This window comes from Panonychus citri, unplaced genomic scaffold (assembly GCF_014898815.1).
Source record: "Panonychus citri isolate SS breed McGregor unplaced genomic scaffold, ASM1489881v1 Contig00136, whole genome shotgun sequence".
NCBI classification, from domain to species: domain Eukaryota; kingdom Metazoa; phylum Arthropoda; class Arachnida; order Trombidiformes; family Tetranychidae; genus Panonychus; species Panonychus citri.
The window spans coordinates 1,665,178-1,682,942 of NW_026515541.1; the positions used below are offsets into that span (position 1 = coordinate 1,665,178).

General features: G+C 29.8%; 4 protein-coding genes across 5 annotated transcripts; 2 read left to right on the forward strand and 2 right to left on the reverse strand.

Moving 5' to 3' along the window:
* The first annotated feature begins 43 nt into the window (after positions 1-43).
* Positions 44-2,819, forward strand: LOC128392695 (homeobox protein unc-39-like). Its single transcript, XM_053352763.1, has 2 exons — positions 44-1,483; positions 2,194-2,819. The coding sequence occupies exons 1-2, from the start codon at positions 522-524 to the stop codon at positions 2,549-2,551; spliced, it is 1,320 nt and encodes a 439-aa protein (XP_053208738.1). The 5' UTR covers positions 44-521; the 3' UTR covers positions 2,552-2,819.
* A 3,877-nt stretch (positions 2,820-6,696) lies between these two features.
* LOC128392750 (uncharacterized) lies at positions 6,697-7,383 on the reverse strand. Its single transcript, XM_053352833.1, has 3 exons — positions 7,305-7,383; positions 6,957-7,238; positions 6,697-6,881 (listed from the first exon to the last, which is right to left on the reverse strand). Exons 2-3 carry the CDS (start codon positions 7,227-7,229, stop codon positions 6,729-6,731), a joined length of 426 nt encoding a protein of 141 aa, XP_053208808.1. The 5' UTR covers positions 7,230-7,238; positions 7,305-7,383; the 3' UTR covers positions 6,697-6,728.
* Positions 7,384-7,810: 427 nt separating this feature from the next.
* On the reverse strand, positions 7,811-10,860 carry LOC128392748 (dnaJ homolog subfamily B member 12-like). Its single transcript, XM_053352831.1, is given in 5 exon segments — positions 7,811-8,627; positions 8,709-8,872; positions 8,973-9,126; positions 9,129-9,797; positions 10,457-10,860. Coding segments are annotated over 5 exon segments (1,248 nt in total). The 5' UTR covers positions 10,590-10,860; the 3' UTR covers positions 7,811-8,499.
* Positions 10,861-11,788: 928 nt separating this feature from the next.
* On the forward strand, positions 11,789-17,763 carry LOC128392749 (protein cab-1-like). 2 transcript variants are annotated; one of them, XR_008326031.1, is made up of 6 exons: positions 11,789-12,222; positions 12,445-12,754; positions 14,822-15,204; positions 15,321-15,570; positions 15,972-16,541; positions 17,559-17,763. XR_008326031.1 is itself a non-coding variant. In XM_053352832.1 (5 exons), the coding sequence occupies exons 1-5, from the start codon at positions 12,135-12,137 to the stop codon at positions 16,174-16,176; spliced, it is 1,236 nt and encodes a 411-aa protein (XP_053208807.1). In that variant the 5' UTR covers positions 11,789-12,134; the 3' UTR covers positions 16,177-17,538. The 2 variants fall into 2 exon arrangements, 1 of the variants encoding a protein (XP_053208807.1); XM_053352832.1 differs by lacking the exon at positions 17,559-17,763 and having other exon boundaries at positions 15,972-17,538.
* The last annotated feature ends 2 nt before the right edge of the window (positions 17,764-17,765 follow it).

Sequence of the window (17,765 nt, forward strand, 5' to 3'; positions counted from 1 at the left end):
TTTCTCTTTCTCTTCATTTTACTCACTCACATCATTTATCTCATTCACTTACTCTCTTCACTAATCGTCTTCATTTCCATAGTCTTTTAACAACTTCATCAACTTGTGTCATTCGCTTGCTCGACAAAACAACTTTTATCCTTTAGAACTTTTTTTTTTCTCTTATTGTTCAAATATTATTATTCTATTATTATTGGTGTTCTTTTTGTTTGTTGGTGCTTTTAGAAAACTTTTATTATTCTTCTTAAAACTTCACTTACAATATTTAACACTCGCCTCGAGGTGAAGGAGGGGACGACCCCGACAGAGATAAACACTCAACAACTATTTCGAAAAAGGTGCTGGACATTAGGCCAACTTCTCTCTCTCTCTCTCTCTCTCTCTCTCTCACTTCGTCTTCTCTTCTGGTGCCTAACGTTTATTTTTTGTTCTTTTTGTTTTGTATTCACGTTCGTGGACTTTTGTTTTCTGTGTGTGTCGTTTTCTCCCTTTCGTACCTTTATCGAAGTAAAATATTCCTCATGAATACAAGAGGATTTTCGTATACACCTTTTGGTCCCGCTTTAGATGGACCGAGTATCCCGAGTTCGGACAGTGATTCCTCTTCGAGCTACAAGTTATCAATATCTTCCTCTCCTCCACTCTCTTCCTCAACTTTACTTCCATTACTTTCATCCATCAAAATAACCCCACTTTCCACCTCGTCATGTATTAATGTCTCACCCTGTAAACTTTCCTCACCCTTAACATCATCTTTAAATATTGGAACTTCCTCAATTACACCAACAATTAAAACCAAAATGGAAGATGATTGTTACAGCTCATCAACAGAGACAACAATCTGCAATCTAAATAGTAGTCACACTTCACCACCATCAACACCACAACAGCAACAACAACAACAAGCAAATCTAAATCATCACTCTAATCAGTTTAGATTTCAATCAGAAAACATTCAAAGTCATCACCATCTCAACCAACAACAACAACACCAACAGCACCAACAAAACCACCACCAACAACAGCAACAACAACAACAACAATCTCGTAACAATCATCGGCAATTCACCGATGTACTTCACGATTCACTCCATCAAAACCACCAACAACCTCAACAACCACTACAACAACAACAACACCTACAACACCACCAAACTCAATTATCTCACCACTCAAATTCAGTGAATATCAATAACATCCAACGGTCAAGCAGCTTCGCTAAATCGACCCCATTGACGTGGACATCGTACACAAATGACCAGATAACTTGTGTCTGTGAAGCTTTACTTCACTCGAAAGAGTTCAAAAAGTTGGAAAATTTTCTCTGGACAATTCCAGAAACACCTCAGATCAGTCGCAATGAAACTGTCCTTCGAGCTCGAGCTCATGTCGCCTTTTACAGTGCTAATTACAAAGAACTTTTCCAAATAATCGAAAGTTACTCTTTCGATCCAAAATATCACGATGAACTTTCCAATCTATGGTAAGTTTTATTTTCCCAAATTCTACATGAAAATCCCAATCAGTTGATCCTTTGACTACAATTTAAAATCAAATTAAATCTTCAACTAAATCAACAACAATCAAAAGAAAAAGTTATTAATCCCAATCAAGTTGCTTGTTGTAATCACAATTAAAAGGCCATTGTCATAAATTATCCTCATTACGTTTCATTATTTTCCTCGTGTTCAAATCGCCTCACTTTCCATGACAATTAGTTTACCAATTAAATTATGTTTCCATTTATATTTTTGATGAGTATTAATACTTTTTGTTTAAACATAATTCATATTAATTATGTTACTTTCATTTGGTTGAATTAGTTAAATAGTAAATTAGGTTTTTACCTTTGAAAGTTAACACACTTTCAGATTAAATCATGATTAGGTTCAGATAAGTTGATCAGGTTCAATGAGTCTCACTATCTAATTGTAAATGTAATTGTTAACTTTGTTTTTCTTTCTATTTTATTTTAACGGTTAATTAGTGAATCAAAGTTATTACAATATTATTTATACACTTTCATTTAAATTAGACATGAATACTGATTATCAAGCGATACCGTTAGTTTTGATTTCGCGATTTGGTTTGTGAAGTTTTGGTAATAATTCAGAAAGATTGAGGATAGAAAGAGATTAACAATTAACCCGATTAATCTGATTTTAATTGTATCTTGTTTGTTATTTTCCTCAGGTTTAAAGCTCATTACATGGAGACCGAGAAAACCAGGAAACGTCCGTTATGTCCAGTGGACAAATATCGAGCTCGAAAAAAACATCCACTTCCGTATACGATTTGGGATGGAGAGGAAAGGATTTACTGTTTTAAGGAGAAATCAAGGTGTATGCTGAAAGAGTGTTACAATAATGACCCTTACCCCAAGCCCGAGGATAAGAAAAACATCGCCGAGGCCACTGGACTTACGATAGTTCAGGTCAGCAATTGGTTCAAAAATCGACGACAACGAGATCAGACAAAGAAAGAGGCGAAAATGATTGCCGCTCATTCAGCCTCGAAAACGATTCATGATTATTCAGAGAGTTTCCTGTGATTCTTGATTGATTGTTTCTTTTTCAATTTCTATTCAACAATCAAATTAATATCCTTTTCGATATCGACAATTAATTGTTGATTAAATGTTTCTTTTTGTGTATATATACAATTTTCCAGTCGATAGTTAATACCCAAACAATTAACCTACTGGTTGGTAAAACTTTTCATTCTCTAATTGTAGTTAATTACAAGTGACAATAGATTCAACTAATAATTAGCCTAAAAGTATTACGACAACAATTAAATATTGAAAATTTAACCAAAAATTAATCAATCCAATGATTGGTAATCCTTATTCCAGTTTGTTTCCTCAATTTAATTGTTATGATGATCAAATTTGATTATTAACTTACTATATGTTAATTATACATTTATATATCTCATTGATTAACCAATATTTTTAACAATCAATTAATTATCAACAATCCCATATTAACTTACATAATTAATTAATTTCTCATGAAAATGAACAAAAAATAATGAACCAAAAATTTTCATAATCAAATGCTGATAACAATCAAAAAGTTAATCATTTGCCTCTAATCCTATTCAATTAACTAATCAATATCAATATTTATGTAATAATAACAATTAAAAACCTCTAAATGATTACGAAACAATCAAGAACAATTTAATTCATGTGATGATCAACAATTAAACCAATTTCCCAATGAAGACAAGTTGAAATTTAAGTAAATCCAAACAATTAAGTTATCTGATCTTAAATGATTAAATTATGTTTTATTAGATAATCATAATTAGCTATCAAATTAAAAGATGAGGATTCAAATGATTTAATTGTTAATAATCAAATTACAGTAGCAAAAATTGACAATACAATTAAAAAGTTGATTTAGTTTTGATTAATTTCCAGTTTGAAAGTTTTCCAATGATGATTAATATTATAATTATCTTAAATATATCGATTATATTTAGTTAATAAATATTGAACAATTAGTAAATCATAATTACTCACCCACCATTTATAATCAGATGATTAAATTGTGATGATGAAAAATATCAACAACAATCATCAGCAAACAATTTAATCAAGGTTAATCAAAAAAGATTCAACTTACAATTGAAAAATATGATAATCAACTTGATTGTACAACAATTAGTGATTTTCATCAAGCAATTAGTTGAGAAAAGTAAATAGTTAATTACTATAATGATTGCGATGGTTAATCAATGTACTTTTTTCATTCCCCATCAAAGTCAATGACATTTAAATTGTTTACAATTAAATCAATTGTTTGACAATAAAACTAAGTTTTTTTTTTCGTGAGAAACTTTTTTTTGTCTTAACAATCATTTGGAATTGACAATTTTTGTTTTCAGTTAAAACCATTTCCATATTCATCATCATCATTGTTAAACATTGTCGAGATGAATGATTAAGATGATGACCGGAAATGGTTTCATCCTTTATCCGTATTCACATGTTTATCCTCATCTTTATCTAGAAGATTATAATTATCTTAATTATCTTAATCTTTGTACTGAAATTTGATCTACAAGTTCAATACAAAAACAGTGATCAATGGGCTGATGGATTAACTCAAAGGGGTTTTTTTGGTGTAACAGTTACAATTCAATTGATGCTGAAATTATCATCTTATAATCAACATCAACATCACTTTGATGAGATGATTACAATTAAGATTATCAAATGATGATTATAGAGAGAGAGAGAGAGTGTGTGTGACAATAATGATTGTCATAATTATGTGTTAATGTTTAGCATTATCCAGATTAAATGCTTAATACTATTCAATATTTTGAATAATCAATAATGTAAACTGCAACCACCATCCTCATCCTCATCCTCATCCTCATCCTCATCCTCATCCCCATCATCCTCATCTTCATCTTCATCCTCATCATCCAACCTATAGACGCAAGGTTTTTTTTCCTTTGACAAACAATCAGTTATCAAATTACAATTACAGACAAGTTAGTTGTTTGTTATTTGAGATGATCATCTTCATCGTCTTCATCATCTCCATCATCATCTTTATCTTTATCTTCATCTCCATCTTATAGGTTCAGATAAGGTAACTGTAACTTTTTGGGTCAATTTTAAAATGATTAAGATAATGATAGTTAATCATAATTGTTTGGTTTGTGTTGATTTAATTCATTATCATGATAATATCATTGTAAATCACTTGAGATGATGATGATGATGATAAGAGTTGGGAGCGTAAGAAATAATCAGTTAGAACAGTTAGAAATCAAAATGAAACTCTCCAAACGCAACCCAATTAAATATAATTGATCCCGTTGGGATTTATCAATCTAACTGTTTTCAAAATTAGTAATATATTATCATCATTATTATCAATATGTTTATCATTATGATTATTGAAAATAATGATGTTGATAATCAATTACTTTAAATACGTTGCCTGGTGATGATCAATGGATTGAGTAAAATGGTGGTTTCATTTTTTACCATTCAAGTTAATTGTTGAAATCTTTTACTTCTTGTGCTGTTAGTTTGTTAATCAACGACTCGAACTTGAAATAAAATTATTATTACATCTTAATCGACCCACTCCAAATGTCCTACTCTTCATGCCGATCTCTCTCTCTCTCTCTCTCCATCATCTCCTGGGCGGGATGGAGTGAGTTTGCTCTGCCATTTAATGATGGAAATAGGTCTAACCTATGGTAGAATGGTGAATAAGATAAAAGGCAGAAAAAAAGAGATGAAAGATGAGAAGATGAGAGAAGATGAGAGAAGATGAGAAGGCGTGAATTGAGATGATGATGTTGATGAAGAGGAAAAAGAGAAGAAAAGAAGAAAAATATAAACGTCGAATATTTTTTCTTTTCTACGAGCAGCCATTTTTGTCTTTTTTCCTTTTCATCTTTCGCTTCTTTACTCGATCCTTCATCACCATCTCTCTCTCTCACTCTCTCACTCTCTCGCTCTCTGATTCCATTTTCATCATTATCTTCCAGTTCTCTTTCATTATTATCCGTTTTTCGAACTGCAACTTTGTCCATTACCGAAGTCACTTCTTTCTTCTCGATTATTTTCCCACTGACCTGGAAAAAAAAGTCTTCCATTGGTACGAGATTGATCCACTTCGACTGAATCTTACATGGCAACAATCAATTAATTGTTGATTAACTTTGAGAAGATACAAAAGTTTATCTTTTAAATATATTTATTACTCAAGGAACAATTATCAGTGATTGGAAAACAAATGATTACTTTTGTACTTGTAAAAATAATTTAGTAATTATAGTAATTTGATATTTACCTTAATCATCATTACAATTAAGATGTAATCATAATCAACAGATGAGAAATTGAGAGAAGATGATAAAGGGAAGATGGGAAAGAAGAAATTACAATTCGATTATACAAGAAAGAAGAAAAGTTCTAAGTCGCATTTCGAAGCCTTTTTGATTCTTCGATAATTCCAATGGATTCGATTTTTATTCATGTTCATAGTTACCATGTAATCTGATCTCTTCATTTGAACTGTTCAGATTAACTTCAACATCCAAAGACCAAGTTCATCATCAAATCGATATCAATAATTAGCTAATGTACTCAAAAGGTTCATCTTTTAATGGAGCTTTTTTATCCTCATCATATGATAATAACTTCAAAGCAAAATTTAATTAAACTAAATGAGAAAAAAAAGTTGGAAACAAACTTTTTTCGTACTTGCCGATTCTCATCGAGAAAAAGTCGAACTCTCATCGAAAGTGACCTAGACTAACAATTCTACTTTAAACACCGAAAATTTGATTATTAATTTCTTTTCTTAATTTCTAATACTATTCCATTACAATTAGCTAATCACTTGATTACTTTTCTGCAATTTATTAATAATTGTTGATTTAATTGAGTTTTGTTCTCGACTAGTAGTGACATCTATTGGTTAAGATTGAAACCAAAGCGAAAACTTTTTCATCTATTGATTGACTTTGGATTAATTTTAATTAACTAATTTCTGGTTATGATCAATTGTACTCGTCGATTGATTAGCATTTTGATTGGAGTTGATTGTTTCGTTTGAACTGTTCCAGTAAATGGAAACTCTTTAAATTGTTGGTACAACTTTTGTTCTCAGTTGATTAGAACTTTTTTGACACGAAAATAAATTGAACATTTGGACATTCGAGAGGTAAACATTTAATTGATTACGATTTTAACAACAGCAACAACATGATTTCTTCTTCTTCTTGGACTTTTTCTTCTTCTTCGATTTTTTCGATTTCTTTGATTTCTTTGACTTCTTTGATTTTTTCGAAGATTTTTTCGACTTTTTACTTGACTTTTTGGATTTTTTCTTGGTCGAAGACTATCAAAGAGAAAAAGTATTAATAAAATTCAATTAAGATAATCATACGAAAATCTAATTATGTTAGTATCTTACCTTTGGACATGTACCGGTTTTTGTCCTTGTTTTGATCAAAAAGTTACCAGGGTCACTCGAAGGGATAACATCGAGTCGGGTAAGTCCGGCCAGTTCAAGAACTTCATCTAAACTTTTCAATTGAAATTCAGATGCACTTGAATTTGATGTTATATTGAAAGTCGCATTGAAAGTAGCCATGGAAAAGTCAAGTTCAGGGATCGGTGTTGTTGTCGTTAGGGTCGATTGGCCATCGATTTCCTCTGTTACATTAACATCTTTCAAAATATTCATTCGGTTCCTCTGGAAATTGGGAAAAAAACACCACAGTCAATCAGAACAATTAACTCAAATTGACCTCAAACTTACCTGAACATAATCGGTAATTTTAAGACCAGATTTAGTTGGACTTTTATTTTCCCATCGATTAGTTGAACCGGATGAAGATGAAGGGATGAAGATGAGATTGAATCTTCATTTCTAGTTGATTCAATTAATTGCCCACAAATTGAATCAAATGAAATGGTAACAATTAACAATAGTAGCCCGAGTTTCATCATATCTGATGAAGGCCACTTTGTTTATCGCTCTGGTCAAACAAACGGAGTAACAAAAAGTTGGTAAAACTTTTAACCAAACAAATAAACTAACCAAATTGGTTAAACAATCAAGTTAACTAGATAAGTGAAAGATGTGAATTGATTAAATCTAATCAAACCAAATTAATTGTAACCCAATTATCAGGCCATCGGTAATTGTGATAAATGGTTAATTGTTTGTCTAATCATCTTTGTTTTTCTGCCTTCAATTAACAACAACAACCAATACGACATTTTTTCAATCAAGTAAATATTGTTTCAAAGGCGATTGATTAATTGGTCTAATTAATCACAATTTAATTTCACCTCCAAAGGTACGGTTAACCTTTTATTATTTACGTCAATTTGATATCATTGATTGTTGTTAATTGTGAGAGAAATCAAAATTTAGATTAATCGAAATGGTTGATTAAAGTCTATTGTGTAGGGAACAATTTAGAAATTAAATTATCACAGTTGATTACAATTAACTCTCTCATTATGACAACTTGATAAATAACAATTAGTCAAATAAATCATACGATTAACAATTGACACAATCAACCAGAAGAAAATTAATAAAAATGATTTGTATTTACATTTAGATTGTGTTCAATTAGGAAATTTCAATGAACACAATTAAATCTCTAGTAATTGATTTGTCCATCTCAAAGGTAAGAGAGTTTCAGTTTTAATTGTTGATTTAAGTGATCATTTTTTTCTTGGATTAATCAACCTTGAGGATAATTGATTGTTAATTGAGACAATTAACTACACCTGAAATGTACATAAACCTAATCGATAGGATCATGAGTATCAACAAATTCAATTATTATAAACAATCATCAATATAATAGTAATAATAATAATAATATATAATGTATTTATCATGATTCCAGAATAAGAATCAGTTTGACTAGATTAATGAATTAAATTAATGGCAAAAAAAGAGATGATTTAATGATGAAATTTGGACTTTTCGTCGATCAAGTGGAATCTTGGATCCGTTCCTGGAGCTCTTGATACTCTGTACATGAAGGGGTTTTCATTTTACGAACTTGCTCCTCGAAGGCGATGTCACCAATATTTTTCGCTTTCCAGATCAAATTTTCCTCTGGAAAAAGATTATAAAACAAATAGAGAAAAAGAAATCAATAGAGATTCTCAGATTAATATTATATTGTTCAATTCTCACTATGATTTCGCTCCTTGAAACAACGAGTCTTCAAATTCTGAGTGAAATCTTGATTAACCTCTTCCTCGATTGCGATCAGTAGATCTTTATAATCTCGTTCGAAAGTTTCCTTCACGTAATAGGGAATCTTAAGGTCCAAAGTTTTTCGAAGAAGTGGATATTTGCTGGGAAAAAGAACGAAAGAAGAACCAAAAAGTTAAAAGAAAAAATCGCCGATTTGATGAGAAAAAAAGTTCCATTAGTACTTTTTTTGTTAGAACTTACTTGCTACGAGATAAACTGAAAACTGGATCACGAATAAGAAAGGAACTCATGATAGACATGATGATAAATACGATCACAGGTAATAGTTGAAGGAAAACGCTGATTCCACTGGTTGATTGGGAGGCTCGACGATTCGTCCATTCGTGGTGAGCCCGTACGGATGAGAGTTACCAAAGAATACGTTAAACAAATCTTCTGGACCCATTTGTTGACCAGTACCAAATCGAGCGTTATTATTATTATTATATCTACCATAAGGCTCATATGGATTAACATTGGGCTTGGTTAATCTTTGAAATTCTGTCATATCATAGATGCGTCTTTTTTCAGGGTCGCCGAGCACCTCGAAAGCTGAACTGATCGCTTTGAAAGCATCCGAAGCTCCTGGAGTTTGATTTTTATCCGGATGAAATTGTAATGCTAATCGACGATACGATTTCTTTAATTCTTGATCATTTGTTTCACGATTAATTCCCAACAATTGATAATAATCTTTACACTTGGTTATCTTTTCAATGGCTTCAAGTTGATCTCTATTACCTTTACAGTTATCATCACCATCTCCATCATCATCCTCGTTAATACCACCATCTCCATCATCGTTGTTATTATCTCCACAATTATCAGAACAATAATTACTTTTAACATCACAATTAAATTGATTACTTTCTCTTGAGTAATTACTCTGTCTTCTTGGCTGTTGATTGTAATGGTCACTGTAATCCTTTTCCTGAGATCGCCATGTTTGCCTTTGGTTTCGTTTAGATTCAAATCGACCATTTTCCTCTGATACCGAGATTAATTGTTCCACTTTATCAATCATTCCTGTTAATTAAAATCAAAGATCAAAACATAACAATTAGAAAAGTAAACAATACAAAATCACTGATCAATACATTGGTCTACATTTGGGTTTGGGATATGGAACCGGCTTACAATTGGGTATCAACCGATCAAACCAGTTGATTATTAATTGTCACAATAGCTACAATTAAGAAGATAAACCTCAACAATTAAGAGTAATTAACCATTTACATTTCAAACAGCAAAGACTAAGATTGTCACCATTGTATTAATAACATGTGAAGGTCTCAATAGATGACAAAACAATAACAAATGGATTCTCAGGTAAATCACAAAGCTATTAATCAATCAATCGTAATTAAATCAACATTTTAATCATCTCACAAGGTTCACAGTATGTTAATTTAATTGTTGGAATAACATTTAACAAGATTTAAACAATTAAATGACCAAATAATCAGGAAGAAAACAAATAAAAAGGGAAACCCAAAAATGTAAACAAAACCAGAAAAGGAAATTGAAAGTAAATCATAACAAGATTAATAAAAGGTAAAGGATTAAGATAATCCAGTAGATTACAGGTAACATCTTAGACAATTGAATTAGTTGATTGTAACAATTAAAAGGGGGGAAAGAAAGGTAAGACAATTTAGAAAAGAAATTGGAAAAACATTACTAACCTTTAACATAAGAAGATGGGAAAGATTGTTGAGATTTGTAGAGATACTTGAGAGCGTTTCGTTGATCGTCATTAAGAAGATATTTTTGAGCGATTTTAAGATATTTTTCACTTTCTTCTTGATCACGAATCATAATTGAACCATTAGATTAATTACTAATTGAGAAACAATTGAAACAATTAAGGTAAACCCAAGGAAATTCAGTATTAGAAAAATACTATTGTTGTTGTTGTTGTTGCTTCTTATGTTTGGTTATTATGAACATACAAGAATCGAGACAAAAAATGAAGAGAGAAAAAAATTAAACCAGAAAATTTTGATTCCAAGCCAATTGTTGACAATCAACATTGAAAAGTTTCCAGGTTAATCATTTAGGCTATTCTAGAATTGCAATTAGTAAATTGTTAACCCCTTTCAGGTGAATCAAAGTAAATTGTTAACAATTAAACCCCTTCCCCTGGAGTTACTGTTTAAACTTATATGGATTTTGATTGTTTCCCTTCAATCACAATTAACTAATTATCGATCATTTAATCATCATGATAAACATTGTTTATTATTTAAATATATCACTTGATTTAATTGTTTCATTATTTACTGACTAATTGTCGCGATAATTATCAAATCATTTGACTTCTAGTTTGTTAATTGTTTGGACAATTTAAATAAATTGATTTGCGAAAGTGCGAGTTATTTTTAGTCGAAAGTCTAATTGTTCATTTGATTAGTTAATTGTCTTAAATGATGAAATATCATATGAAAGAGTGGAAATACAATTAATTGTTACAATTGTTACTCTTGACCACATGATAATCAGCTAATTGTTACAACAATAAGTGATACTAATTGTCATTGTACAGGAAATGTTTAAACCATGATTTAAGATGAAAAAATGTGACAAAATTAATTGTAATTTGAGAGTAACATTTAAATGGTCAACAATTAAATTGGAAACAATTAACAGGTAATTTTAATTATCCAAGAAATTGGAATCACGTTTTTTTCTTGCTCTCGATCAATCAGATTTCAAGGAAAAAGTTCTGATCAGAATTGATGGAATTAGATTTTCAAGATGAACCGATAAACAGTTTGATCTTAATCATGCTCATGATTATCTCGGTGATAAAAGATGATGATTAAGATAATTCTGGTTAGAATAACAAGAAAAAGCTTCGAGGAAGTTTCATCATTGAGTCGATTCGAGTTCTACTCTTGTAACCTTTTTCTATTGTTACTGTTGTGTCTCTTTTCATGAGAAGAGAGAAAAGTTCTGGTTCTAATTCTGAGTCTGTCTGGAAATACTATCAAAGAATTCATGACGTCAATTCAGTTGCATGAGAGACAGAGTATCATGTAAGAATAAAAAGAAAGAGAGAAAGTAAGTAAAAAAGAGAGAAGAAAAAATTTTCTTTTCAACTTCTATTCTCAATCAATATGGTCAACGATTAAAATTGTAACTGTAAAAATTATTTTCTCCATTTTTGATCAGTGGAAATTAATTGTAACAATTATGTTATCCATCTTCAGTAATCAAGTTAAATTGTCATTTTCAAGTTTCGAGTTTCATTTGTTTTAATTGTTAATCATTTCTAATTCAAAGTGGATTTAAAAAGTAGATGAAAATAAGGATTTCGATTACCTTGTTTTCTTGTATTATAATTTTTCCTTGCTAATTGCAATGTCTTTTAGGTGGAAATTAACAATTTACTTAATTGTTTTCTTCATCAGTGTTTGTGTTGACGGACGATTTAGGAGACTAGCATCAGGTAATTATCACAATTAACTTTAATTACCTTTCGTTTCTTTGTCTAAATCCGTTGAAACTGTTAAGGTTTTCGTTTCCTTGTTTCCTGGTTACCTGAGTTTCTGGTTCCTGTTAACCCAAATTTCACTACAACAACAATTTAAATTGTTGTTGTTTGTCAATCAATTGATTTATTGATTTCGATTGATTGAATCGGTTCATCTTTCTCTCTCTCTCTAATTAGGGTTATATGGATCATCATCATTATCATCATCAGGAGGATGGAGATTAATTAAACCTGAGGGTTTATATAAAGATTATTCAAGTTCCAATGATGGATTATCATCATCTCCTTTATCATCATTGATTAATAATCAACGACATCAAACAATTAATCCACTAATTCATACTAATCATTGGAGATTACCTTTTAAAACTAATCATTATCATCATGGATATAAAAATCATTTGGAAACAACTGATTTACCTGAAGATGAATTGGATTCAACAATTGGTAACAACAATCAAGGTGAAAATTTAGACCAACAATCAAGGTAATTATTACAATTTATCTTAAAATTTAATTCAGATGTAACTATAATTTCAATTCATTTGGTTACAATTAAGTACAATTTGTCCAATCAAAATCTCGTTGGTTATTTAATCACTAGTTACATAAATTCAATTACCTAAATTGTCAATATTATAAAATCAAATTTTCTCATTCAATTTACTGAATATTATTCAACATTCAAGTTTAACAGTTGATTAACTAATTGCTCATTGAACAATATAATTAACTAGTGATGGAAATATTTTCCTCCTCTGGATTATTAATATTACAATTAGCTAATTGACAATTAAATTGGAATAATAGTTTCAATTTCAATCTCTAATTAAAGCTCAACAATTAACAGAATCTTTGGAAAATAAAACAATGAGGATTCCAGAATTTGAGAATATGAGAAAATTAAATTCGGTTCAACGATTCTTTTAATTATCGATCATGATAATCAACCGAATTTATAGTTTATTCATTAACAATTAATCTTCTTAATAATAATAAGGTGATAGTCGAACATTTTAATTGGTGTAATTAAAGTTAATCTCTTCTTAATTGTTGAAAAGTTTTCGATTAGATTAACATGTTAATCTGATTAATTAGTTGCTTAAGATGATTAAGGAAAAGTTAATTATCTTTGGTTGAAATAAGGAAATAACAATTAACCTTGACCATAGTAAATGTTAATTGTGACAAATTGAATGTTGCATGTTTACAATCAATTGAACAGAATGACAATTTAATTATGTTGATTAACAAAATTTTAATCTAATTACCAATTAAAAGTCATCAACTTGACAGCTAATTAAGTTGTTTACTATTGGAAATGAATTGATTAATCAGCGAGATTAACTGATTGTAACTGATTAGAATCAATTATTTTCTTTGACAATTTATTAATCAAATTTACCTTAATTATTCACAATTAAGTAAACATTGGTTAGAGTTAAATCTTCAGCAACTTTTGATCAACTTGATTAAAGTAAACATTTGATTATCTGATTGTTAATATTAGTAAATTACTTTGGATAGAATTAGTTGATTTGATTCACCACATTGATGCGAAAATGTTTCGATTTCTTGATTTAGTTAAAGTTAATTGCGAATACATAATATTAATTAACTAGATCATTTTAATCATTGATTCATTTTGTTTCTTAAATTGTAAATATAAACTTCAACTCAATTTGATTAACTGAATAATTAAATCACCCAAAAAATTGAGATGAAAAATTTACAATTTAAATGAAATTTTGATAATGTAATTTTTCAAGATTTAAATTTAGACTAATCAGTTTGATTGTTTTGATCTAAATTAAGATCATCTAATAAACTGTGATCTTTGAACATTATTGGAAATTGTTCTGATTTATTTTGAGAAATTTACATTTTAAAAAAGTAAATAAACTCAATTGATTATTAATATGATTTCCATTGAATCAATTGAATTGAAACAATTTAGTATCAGAAAATTAGATCAATTGAAATCAATCAAATTCTTCAATTATATGAGGATTTTTTTTGTTGATTCGATGTGATTTTCATGATGAATTGAGTAGTGGGTGTTGTGAATCAAATTAAACTCCAACTTAACAAGATTAATTGTAACTCTTGGATGTGGATTAGGAAATTTTCCGAGAACTTGAAATGTGACAGGATTAAAATGGATTAGGTGACGATAATCCATGAGACAGTTACAGTTGTGAGAGAGACGATTTAATGATACGATGAGTTATCCATGTAAAAAGTATTTGATATAAGAAAAGAATTTTTTTTTCTTTCCTATTTGTTTGTTTACGAAATGTATTCTTTCTTTTGAACCGGAAATGTTTTTGTATTAATCAGGAAGGTAAAGAAAAATTGATTTTCTCTATTCGAACAGTTAACTTGATACTTGGGAAGATTAAATTAAAGATGAAGTTATTCTTAGCTTGAGATGAATAGTGTATATAGAAAGTGATACATTTCCGATGTAATCTGATGACTTGCTGGTTCTTTCTTCATTTCAATGATTCATGGACATGGATTTGATTTCGTTTTATCATCATTCTTTTCGTAGGTTAACTGGTAATTACCAACATAATCCATTAACTGAACTTACAAGTGTCAACAGGGAAGACCATGAGACAACTGAGAAGACTTTAGATTCCCAGATAATTATTCCAAGTTCAGTTGTACCAAATTCACAATCAAATAAGCTAAGGGTCAATTTGGGTTCTCCTGAATCACTTTTAGGAGAAGAGGTTTTATCAAGATCAGCATCTTCGGTGTCAACATCATCATCACCTTCCTCATCGGTACATCATCAGATACATTATGCCAACAAGAAAATAGAAAGTGAATCTGCTCATGAAGGTAGTCCAATGGTCCAATATCGATCCTTTAATCATGGTAATAGAAATTCAGTATCATCATCATCATTCAGTGATCTCTACTTTGTAGGTGAGTAAATCAAAGAGGCTCAATGACACTTGTATTCTACATTTCCATTTAGATACTTTATCTAGTGAGTATTAACTGGTTAAATTAATTTTCTCTTTCTCCTTGGTAACAATCAGCAATCGTGGTTGGGTCAAGTGGTCTCGCCATATTTGCTGTGGTCAGTGCTGGTTATTGTTTCTATAGATTCCAACAGCACAATAAATCAGCCGCTGATGTTGATTATCCAGCTTATGGTGTTGTTGGTCCGATAACAAAGGAAACTAGTAATCCAGGTAATCTTTCACCGATAGGTGATCGGAAATTAGCCCAAAGTGCTCAAATGTACCATTATCATCACCAAAAGCAGCAAATGATTGCCTCTGAAAAGTAAGTGATCAACAATTTCCCAAAGTGAAACCATTTTAATCATCACCAAAAGAGAAAAGCAAAATGTCAAAAACAAACAGGTCGAAATGGGAACATCAAAGTAACAAAATTAACGTTCAAATCAATTAGCAAAAAGAAAAAGAAAACCAAAATTAATCAACAATTAGAAACAATCAAACAACAATCACATCGAAAGGATTAACAAGTGGAAAGAGAATATGAATTAGCATAAATTCGTTAGCATAATGGTTGCTAGGCAACAAGAAAAAGCATAAATTCTATTCTTTTGTTTTTTTCATTCCTTTTATTTCTTTTCCATTTTGAATTTTTGATTAATCGCATTTTTATTGATTCTCATTTGAATTATTCATTTATTATTCTATTTTTTTTTCTTTTTTTAGAGTTACTACTTCTCGACACACTTCGGCATCGGATGTTGACTCAGAGGAAGAAAATGAGGAAGGAGATTATACTGTTTATGAGTGTCCCGGATTAGCTTCCACCGGAGAGATGGAAGTTAAAAATCCTTTATTCCAAGATGACATTACTCCAGTTTCATCGCCCTCAGTAATTACCAATGGATCAGAAACAAAGGATAAAAAATGATTGAAATATATTCCAATCAATCGTCACGTTCAAATCACATAAATTCCACCATCAAGTTAATTAAGTGAAATTGGTCATCTCTTTGTCTCTCCAATCTTTTTCCTCTGTTAATACATAATTTTCTCTCTCTCTTGCTTAGAGATATTCAATTGTTCTTAGTGATGAAGATTATCCCTTTTTGATTGTTGGTGAAGGTTAAGTGTTGCCATTAAGTTAATTTGATTGCATAGTCATCACCATGGAATGTAATTGAATATATTATTCAAAATGAATATCCTATAATTGTGTGGATTAAATTTTTGAATTTAATTGTGTTTAAGGTGTAAAAGGAATGATGGAAACAAAAAAGAGAATCTAATTTAATGGTAAATATGCAAATTCTAATTGTGAAAATTTCGCATCATGTTCACCTTTTCCTTAATCTCTACACTTAATTCTTCACAATTAACAACTTTAATTCACTAATTTGAAACGATTTACCTTTTGATTTGATTTTCTCTTCAATTTAAACTCAGTGTTTTTCGAGAAGAGGCAAAGTAAATCTCTATTGGTCACAATTAACCGATACACAGAACAAAATATCATCGATAGTTAATCAATTAACAATAATATTCGCAGATTGTTAATTCACTAACAGCACATTAACCTAATTAATCAAAAATTAACCAAAGAAAAAGAAAAACAAATCAAAAAGTAAACAATCAAAACAATGGTAAAGAAACTCAACTTCCCTATTAACCTAATCCCTAATTTGTACCCATTTTAATCAACCAACAATTAACTGTCAATCAATTATTTCAATTTAACAGTTAATTTAGTAAATAATGTTATTATTATTGATGAAAATCTCAATTAATGGGAATGAAAGGCCAACCTGATTATCTAATGAAGTTTAATCCTTGTTAACAATCAGAGATTCATTTTAATTGTACAGAAAAAAAATTATTCCATTGAATTTTGTTATATCAAATTTCTTCATGTTAATCAGAAAACCAATCAAAAAATGAATTCCCAGTTAATTGAACAATTTATCAATAGTAATAGAAGAATAGAGAAACTGATGAAATGATTTAAACAGAGATCGAAGTTAAATTGTTGCTAATTAATATTTTACAATAATTTCCATTGATTTTCCTTCCACTAATTGTCACAACATTTAACATCTTTTACTTAAATTATTACATGTTAACTTAATGTCTTAAATTTATCAACTAAATTAACGAGTGTATCAAACAATCAGTGACAATTTACTGATTGTCCCCACAAAAAGGTGATCCAAACAATGGTTGTTATTAATATCATATTATTATATTGTTACAATTAAGTTCCCCAATTAGTAAACGTTAACTAAAAGACCAAAAATTGTTTTTATTAATTAACAGAAAATGTCATCATTATGATTAAATTACGAGAATACAAAATCCATTGTGATAAAACCAAAATGGAACAATTAATTTTCTTCACAATTAACTTTAAATTTCTCCCACAAATTTAACAATTTATTTTCCTCCATCAATCCAAACCTGTAAATCCAAAGCTAATTGTTAATCAAATTAACTTATCATCAATTTTAAATGTCTAATTAAAAG

Excerpts from the sequence above, each read along its gene's own strand:
- LOC128392695 (XM_053352763.1), top strand. The coding sequence starts at position 522 with ATGAATACAAGAGGATTTTCGTATACACCTTTTGGTCCCGCTTTAGAT. Across the intron at positions 1,484-2,193 it reads GATGAACTTTCCAATCTATG|GTTTAAAGCTCATTACATGG; the intron begins GTAAGTTTTATT and ends TATTTTCCTCAG.
- LOC128392750 (XM_053352833.1), bottom strand. The coding sequence starts at position 7,229 with ATGAATATTTTGAAAGATGTTAATGTAACAGAGGAAATCGATGGCCAA. Across the intron at positions 6,882-6,956 it reads AAACCGGTACATGTCCAAAG|TCTTCGACCAAGAAAAAATC; the intron begins GTAAGATACTAA and ends TCTCTTTGATAG.
- LOC128392749 (XM_053352832.1), top strand. The coding sequence starts at position 12,135 with ATGTCTTTTAGGTGGAAATTAACAATTTACTTAATTGTTTTCTTCATC. Across the intron at positions 12,755-14,821 it reads AATTTAGACCAACAATCAAG|GTTAACTGGTAATTACCAAC; the intron begins GTAATTATTACA and ends TTCTTTTCGTAG. Across the intron at positions 15,205-15,320 it reads CAGTGATCTCTACTTTGTAG|CAATCGTGGTTGGGTCAAGT; the intron begins GTGAGTAAATCA and ends GGTAACAATCAG.